The sequence below is a fragment of the Ursus maritimus genome, unplaced genomic scaffold (assembly GCF_017311325.1).
Source record: "Ursus maritimus isolate PB19 unplaced genomic scaffold, ASM1731132v1 scaffold_4, whole genome shotgun sequence".
NCBI classification, from domain to species: Eukaryota; Metazoa; Chordata; class Mammalia; order Carnivora; family Ursidae; genus Ursus; species Ursus maritimus.
The window spans coordinates 39,286,488-39,295,357 of record NW_024426552.1 but is presented as its reverse complement, the minus strand read 5'-3'; the positions used below and the strand labels follow the sequence as shown (position 1 = coordinate 39,295,357).

At 37.1% G+C, this 8,870-nt stretch overlaps 1 protein-coding gene across 1 annotated transcript in view; it reads right to left on the bottom strand.

Annotated features, from left to right (window-relative positions):
• EPHA3 (EPH receptor A3) overlaps window positions 1–7,651 on the bottom strand; it is a 351,034-nt gene extending 343,383 nt beyond the window's left edge. Inside the window, exon 1 of the mRNA XM_008704448.2 lies at window positions 7,395–7,651. Within this exon, the coding sequence (XP_008702670.1) occupies window positions 7,395–7,482 (88 nt within the window). The 5' untranslated portion in view covers window positions 7,483–7,651. The remainder of the gene's footprint in view (window positions 1–7,394) is intronic.
• Window positions 7,652–8,870: the final 1,219 nt, after the last annotated feature.

The following is an 8,870-nucleotide window of genomic DNA, read 5'->3' as shown; positions in this document are numbered from 1 at the left end:
CCTCATTTAAGTTTAGCAACTGAAGAACTGAAGGAAAGAAAATCTTCTGGAAGACCAAAAACTAGCCGAGAGGTCGGGTCAGACAACAGCAAGCACGACAACTGGACGTCTCAGGCGCTCCCTTGCTTCCCAAAAGAGCGCCAGGCGGGTACAAGGCGCTTTCCCTACACTGCGGGGAGTCCGTTCTAGAAGCCTGCAGAACTGTATCCCCCTCCTCCACTTGTCAGGTGGTGGCTCCGTGAACATGTATGGAGACCGCGCCATTTCCGGACGCCTGGCTGAAAAGGCTGGCTGAAAGTTATGGGGGGAGGGGCGGGGGCGACAAAGATCTCCGGTCACAGTCTCCCGTGAAAGTCAGGACGTACCTGGCCCATCCTAGGCGCTCGCGCTCCCTGGGCGGGCCCGCGCCCCAGGTGAGAAGAATCCAGGTGGTGAGGCGGTCGCCGCCTCTGCGAGCGCCAGCAGCTCCGCGGCAGCAGGCAGAGGGCGCACGTTTACCTCTCGCCCGCCCCGGTCTCCAGCCCGCGCTCGGTTTGGGTAACTTGGCGCCCTCGCGCAGCTCACGTCCACCCTCCGCGTGGCTGAGAGCCGCCGGCCCCGCCGCCGGGAGGAAGCCGGCAGCCGCGGGGGCTCCGCGTGCGCCAGCCGCCCGCCCAGCCTGCGGGAGGCCCGGGCAGTTGAGGTCGTTTGCGGCCGCCAGGAGCGGAGACGCTCGCGCACAAAGAACTACCCGCCTCCCGGAGGGCTGGGGCTGGGGCTGGGGGTCGAAGACCCGCAGTTGAGTTTTTCTGATTTGATCTTTAAGCCAATGCAGAGAGAAAAAGTCATGAATTGTTAGGAGACCCCGTTTTCCCTCCGCACCACTGAGCCTGGTTCTGCCGGCGAAATAGTTTGCAGTTTAGATGCCCTGGTGGTGGGTGTGGTGGCAGCGAGGAGCGCTTGCTCATCTCTCAGCTGCCACATTGCTGTCACTACCCGCGAAGCCCTGCTGCCTCCTAAAATTTCTCAGCGCACACTTCTGAAGTGTAATCAATGTTGTATCATCAAATGTGGGAGGCGTAAGGCGAAGAAAAAGAAACGCCGTCCTCCCTGTGGCCACCCCAGTCCCCACGGCTAGGATTATTCACAACAGTTTGTTTGTACAGTGCTGCCACTTGTTTTCCCCCTCCTTCCTCTCCTATTATTCTGACTTCACCATGTTGGTTTGGATTATGTGGATTTTCACCCTTTGCTTTGACTGGAACAGCAGGACATGGTTTAGAAAATGAAGGGAGGGAGGGGGCCGCACACTCAGGGCTTCCAGTTTAATAACATCACTCCAAGTTGGAGGCTTTATTTGCTGAACTGGTTTTGATTCCCTCCACCCTCCACATGCATTTGCCTAGGCATCCAAAGGGGGAAGCATTCTTTGGCGTACACTCTTAAGACTTTCCTGGATAAAATATTTTCTTCTGGGGAAAATCAAAAGTTGTATAAACTTTAGAGAAGAAACAAACAACGCACCCTCCCCCCCTTTTTTTTTCAGTGTGCAGGTTTTTAGGGTTTTAATAAAAATTGATTAGCCAGATGTTTTAGGTGATAAATATTTTCTTTTTAAGCAAAATATTTATATATTAACATTGGTTTTAGAAGCTTTGCACGTCTCTACTTCTCCATCTTTCTAATCAAATTTTTATTTTCACTTGCAAAGACATTTTTTTCTTTGTAATGGACCACCCTTTTTTTTATTTCAGAGAAAGCTGGTAGGAGGCAAAGCAAAACTTGCTGACTTTCAGACTTTTCCAAGAGAAAACCTCCTGCCAGATTTCAAGAACTACCTGATACTAGGCAGTTTGTAAGGGACCCAGAGAGTAAAATTAAAGGGAGCACGTGCTCCCACACCCTAATTCCCATCAGGAGTGTCTTCCTACTTTGATTTGTGGCTTGGAATCCTTTGCATTTTATAAAAGTCACAACATTACTTTTATTTCTAAAGTCATTAGGAAAGAATTGTCTAAGGTTTTCAATTTTCTGAGAAATTTCAAGTTCTACTTTTTGGTATACCTGGATGAATAATATAATGGATATTTCACACTACCAGCCATCCCTTTATTTGAACAATCTGTGGAAAGCTACTTGTCCACTTTGTAAGAGCCCTGCATTGACCCTCCCTGGTGATAAAATCCAGATCTCTGAAAACAGAACCCAAAAGGGGACACCTGTATCTGTTTTTCTAAATCTTTTATCAAACAGGAATTAAAAGAACAAGGTTTATTAAATGTTTTAAAGGAAAAGTGTGTATCTTAGAAAATAAAGTTGAGGATCTTGACAGAAAATGATTTGCAAATTTAGTGTTCTTCCAAGATATACATATTTCCCCTTACATCTAGTATTTATGCCAAACAAAATCATTGGGAATGACTAAAATTAAAGGTAACCCACATCACAGATTTTTTAGTAAGTAAATGTCTGTAAGAACTTATTGAGTTTTGATGATTTGTGGAAAGTTGTATTAATATTTTCTTGAAGATTTTATGACTTGGAAAATGTAACTCTCAAGAACAGTCCTTGCTCTTTCCATTTGCGTTGAAGTTAGTAAATCAAATATACTGTGGAAATATGTTTTGCCTTTAAAAATCCTTTGCATATGTAAGTGATTATTTGATATTTAAAAATTGCATATATTTTATTTCAGACAAATTCCAAAGCTTCAGAAACAATTTTAACATTTAGGGTACTTTATAAAGTTACTATGAGAAGCTAATAGAAGTGAGGGTGTTAAAAAACACACCAAAATTTGAATATTGACATGTGGATAATATATAAACACAATAAAGAATTTTACCAAAATTTTTCTTTAAGGATAATAAGTTTCTTAAGAGTCAAGGTGCAACTACTAAATTGTTTATATGAGCAAGGCGCAAAACATAATTATGTTCAATTAATTAAGAAACTTCACATGAAACTTCCTAAACTCACTAAACAATGTTTAAAAAAATGCCTTCAAGTTTTGATTGTTTACAGTATTTTGTTTAAAATTTTTACATTCATTTTAAGTGCTTTTCATTTTTGGTTCCAAATTCTAGCGTTTCATGGAAAAGACAACTTTATATAAAATGCAACCATGATGTAACACGTGGCAATGGTGCTTTATTATATGTAGTTTCCCTTTTATAGTTCCAGTTGTTTCTGAGTTATAAATATATCCAATTGACCTTAAATCTTAAAATAGGCAGAATAGTGGTATCAACTAGAATACCAATAATAAAAAAGTATAAAATTGAAAATTTGGTAGCTGGTTTGTATTTATAAATCTATTGTTATTACCAGAATATTTATTATTTAAAAGAATTTTTAATTGCTTATTTATGACAAGGACTAGAATTGTGTAATGGATGAAACGTAAGAGTGAGGAGAATGGATATTTTTCCCACTTGAATTATTATTATCAATATTTGTCGTTGGGAAAATATAGATTCAGAATGAATTAATTTCGTGATAGATTTTGAGAGGTTACAAGAAGTTTCTTTCCGGCACAATCAAAATATTATCGTAGCAATCAGGTTGTCAGTAAAAGCTTAAACAAATTTGCTGATAATCCTGTTAATGACCTAGGTCAAGTGTTAACTGTTGTGGGTTATAAAATAGTGAAATTAAGGTTTCTCCTACCTCCAGGCAAATAGCATACTTATAACTTTTGGGGGGGGGAGCTATTAGGGGAGCTATTAAATTACAAAAATGTATAATGCATTCAATTATTTAGTCTAGCGTGATGAAATGCTATTAAAAGCAAATGTAAACCCTCTTCAATAAAAAAAAACCATAAAGATATGACAGCTTAGTCTCCATAAATATTTCAATCACAATGTATTACTATTTGAGGATAAGTGTTTATATATGAAAAGTGGTGCCAATTTATAGTGATTTTTAAAAAGGGAATAATCCATTGTTCAAATGTTTGTCTCCAACATTTGCTTAATAGTCAAAGGGAAGCATACAGTGTTCATTGGCAAATTTTACTTTTAAGCTTTGAACAATCACATAGTCGCCTCTAGTACTTAGAAGATTTATGTTCAGTAAAATACATTTCATAGATACAATGTCCCAACCACTCCAATAAAAGTCTCCCAAAATAAGTAGTATATAAATATGCAGATTTAATTTTATTTACTTTTATTTTGATAACTCTGATTTCCAATGTAAAGAGCTCTATGGGTAACTTAATCTAATTTACAAATGCTTTTGGATAGAAAAATGATTCAGTGCTTATGTACTGATGAATAAGCAGTTCATTCTGCCTCAGACTCCTTCAAATGTAGAGAAGTATTTAAAGAGAGCACTTTATCCATTGCTAAAGAGATTGGTACTTCACTTTATAAAAATTTTTACCTCTTTGCAAAGTTATTTTTATTTGCCATTATTATCATCCACTTGGGATCAGAACAGGGAGCAAATATATGAACTTCTTAAATAACACGTAGTATAGAAATCCTACTTTGCCATGAGTAGTTGATTTCCCATTGGAAGTCTTTTATTGGTGTGTCATGTGAACAGAGACCTGATAAGATTTTAACAAAGTTCTATGCAGCTTTAATAAAGTTTCCATTTAAGTAGATAGGCCAATTGTTAAAGTGATCATTGAAATTATGAATAATCTATTATCATTGAGGAGGCCAGTGATAGAAAGTATCACCTGGAATCATTTTCTTGAAAGCATATTAGAAAGTTATTTGTAACTGGATTAATAAAAGGAAAGTTCAGGTGAAACTTTTACTAAGTTGTTTTTTAACTTTTTAATCATAGGCCCATGGCATTTTAAAATTGATATTTGACTATCAAATCTCAAATTTAAAAAAATCACACAAGGGAAAACAATTAGCTCAAAGACTTGGTTTTGTTCCCTTTTAATTCTATCATGCCTAACTTCATAATAGATTGTGAAACAAATTCTAATAAATTTTACTAGTAGATTTCTAGTAAATTTTCTTTGGCGTTGAAATACAATTTTTAGCATAGTATTTTAAATGCAACTTAGTATTTTATATCACAGTTCTCAAAATTAATATCAGAAAGTTATATTAATCAGGTTCATTTTATCATTATTACTTCCACGCAATATGTGAATTTTCAGAAGCATTTTACTTTCTATTCAAATGACATTGTTAGAAGAATTTCATGGAAATCTTGGCACATACTTGGATTTTTCACTTTTCATGTTGTTCAACTCAACTATTAAGACCTTAGCTGTTGCATTAATATTTAAAATTTCACTCAAATATTACTCAAGTTAAATCATTCATTTTAAATTTTGTTTCAAAACTTCCTTTCATGACCTCAGGAGGGAAAGGAGACACTACCCATAGGACATGATCTGGAAAGAATAATCCCATGAACAATGGATAAACTTTTATCCAAACAAATTAAATGTAATTGTGTCAGTTTTCTGCATATATTTCCTTTTCTATATACATCCCTGCCTGCATAATAATATATACATTATATACTGAAACATACACAAGGTGTGACTTAAAAGCAATTTACATTTGATTATTCCTGTTTCATTAAATTAATATTCAGTAATTTTATATAAGCATGAATAAGTTTGAAGGGTCTTTTTTTTTTCTCTTGCAGTTTACTGAAAGGTTATGTTTTCCACAAAAATACTGACTCTCCCAGCTCTATCCCTGTGCATTATTAATTCAGTAAAATCCATTATCTAAATAGTTTATAAATATTCCATATGGAGAAATACTATTTATCATAGCAATATGGGAATAAAATTGCTAGACTTCTAGTTATTTTCAATTTCTTAATATCCTCAAAAAATAAGATTAAACACTAATTTTAGCTTACAGATATGTTATTTATTATACAAATGATTACTCTTGCCTTTCATTCAATGAAAATGATTGCCCATTACTTTCAAATAAAGATTTTAACTTAATTTGTAAAAAAAAAAAGTCACTTATAGGTGATCAGATGATTTCCTTGATGCTTATATATTAGAATTTTCACTTTCCCAGTTAAAAAAAAGACACAGAAAAATTTAATGAAATCTGCCAAATTGATAAAGGCAGTTACTAAGGAAAGAACAAAATTAAACTGCTCTATTAGCAGCGAAAGTAGGTCACCAAATATGAGAGGCAGTTTTTAGATTTAATTAAAAAGTTTCTAAATATTTTGAGTATTTGCTTGTCTTTTTAAAATAATGCATACAATATACAACAGTGTTGGCTTGCCAATATATTTTTAGTGACAAAATATATAATGAAGCATTTTCACATCTTGCTCAGTATTGCTAAATTGCAAAATAAATTTCTAAATGTTATTGTCATAAGTTCAAAATGATTAAGAGGAAATCAAAGTTATAAGTGTTGCTTTAAAGCAATCAATTATTTAGAGAACTTTGTCTTAAGAGTCAGTGATTGTATTCACAAATCATTAGGAGTAGATCACAAAAGGTATACATGAAAAAAGCAATATATCCATCAAATACACAATCTTATAGGAAACATTGGTGTCCTCGGTATTACATTTGCACTTTAATCCATTGAAAAGGGATGAATGCCCATTAGAAGGAAAATAAATAACCCAACATCAGGAAATGCCATTTGCTGCATATGGACATTCTTTCTTAATTTGCTATTCAGTTATTTACTATACCTACCCGGGAGCTTTTCACTTCTCATCAAATACATTCCCTTATTCATATATAAACCCTTAAACAAAGAGAATCCAACCTAAGCTTATTGTAATTCCTGCAAATATTACTTATGTTAATGTGGCATATGCTGCTCATTAGAACCTGTACCATAGAGCAAACCATCGCCTGGCGGGATACACATCACTTCAATACAGCAGTTGCAATATAAACACACACACACACACCACAACACACACACACACACACACACACACACACACCATCAGCTTCAACAAACTCTGATTTCCCTTTAGTCCATTCATAAATGCCAAGATCCTAAGTAGGAACAACCTGTCATTACCTTTAAGCATACTAAAGAATCTGGCGAGGAGGGTTTAATTTTCTTTTAAACTTCTCAGAGTACTATATGGTCATAATTAGAAATAAAATACTGCCGTGGCTATTTGGCAATTAACATCGTGGGTTATAAAACTGGAGGATTTTTCTTTCTTTCTTTCTGCTTAAAATTGGCAAACAAGGTAATTGCTTGAATTGGTATCAGATTAAAAACACATTTTAGGTTTAGGCAATCCAAAATTCTCTCTTAAAGTCTTTTAGAAGACAGCAGAAAATAAAAGCACATCTTTAGTTTACTCTCAGAAGTAACTGCTTTATTCTGAGGCACCTTAAAGACCTGAAAAGGTTTCAGTGAGAACGTGCTTTGAAGAGCGTTAGCCCTGCGGGGCAGGGCAGTTTGCTGTACCTGGCTTACCTTCATTGGAAGGTTGGAGAATCAGTTCCCCGAAGCAGTTGAGAACGGAGCAGCTGAGAAGGAGGAGGATGGAGAGGTGACAATCCATGTTGCTGGTGCAGAGGGCAGTGAGAGGAGCATATCTCCATGAAGCATGCCACTGATGTGAGGGGGAGCGCTCTGATTGCTGGAGAAGTTACCATGCTCCGCTCGCAGGCTGATGTCAAGTTTGACACTGGAGATAAGGAGGAGTCTGGCTGCCTTTCCTCGAACCTCGCTCAGAGACTTCCCTGGGTCCTAGTGCCGTCGGAAGCCAGCGCGGTAGAGGAACGAACAGCACGCGGAGACTCGGAGACTGGCGGACTGCTGGGAAACACAGAGCTGGGGAGCAAGGGGTGGGATTGGGGGGGGGTGCGCCGCCAATAGGCAGGAAATCCAGAAGTTGTGATGGGGCAGTGGTAGAGAGCAGTGGAAGGGAGGGAAAAACACCCGCTCTTTATTTTCATTGAAAAGCAGCTATTTTATTGTTTGCTATACATGCTCTGTAGGTTAATTCCCTGAAGAAACCAGAAACCCTGATAGGAGTGTCATATGGCACTGTGAGTGGAAAAGAAACTGAAATGCCAGAAGATGTTTGTATTATAAGAACAGGAGCCTTCCATTAAAAAAAAAAATCAAAGATGATTGTATAAATTCAAAGGAAAATTAGGATTTTTCCTTTACTGTGTTCAGTAATCATAACTCTTATGAGTCCTTTGCGGTGCCAAAGGATACTAACACACACCCCAGATCAGAAAGTCTTTTCAGTTCTGTACTAAATGGTATCAGGGCTTTCAAATAGGTTTGGCACAGGAATTTCAGTGTACTTTAGTTTTCCAAACCTGGGAGTGACCTTCACCATGCTAAGGAACTGAACAAACCCAGCCCCAGGAATAGCTTTTTTCTGTGCCGTGGGTATAATACAGATCAAACCTGAAGCTCTTGACAGCGCATCACTACCCCTCTCCCTCACCATCTATGTTAAGATCTCTGGGTTCTATGAGATAAACATGGCATAATGCACAGCTCCCCATTCAGCTTTTCAGCCACTTCCAATCTGATAATAGTTGGATACTGCTCTTCTTTAACATTCCAGATCCAATGGCTAAATAAAGTGTTCTAGCACTTTCTCACTTTGCACCATGGCTAGAAATGATTTCTCTTATTTCCAGTTTCCTTGTTGGACAATATAATTGCAATCTATCTCAGCAGAATAATTTTGTGATTTATATTTTTAGAACTATCTTCACTTATCTTTAAAACATCCCCCAGAAAATGATTACTCAAATATCCTCCTGCTCATCTATCTTTTCCTATTCTAAACAGAAAACAAGACTTACATTCCTTACACAACTCCAGAAAGTAAAAATAGGCTGACAACTTTAAGATCAGTGATCAGTTTTGGAGCACTAAGTTGTGGAATCTAAATAAGGGTTTGAAAAGGCCTTGCTAATAACA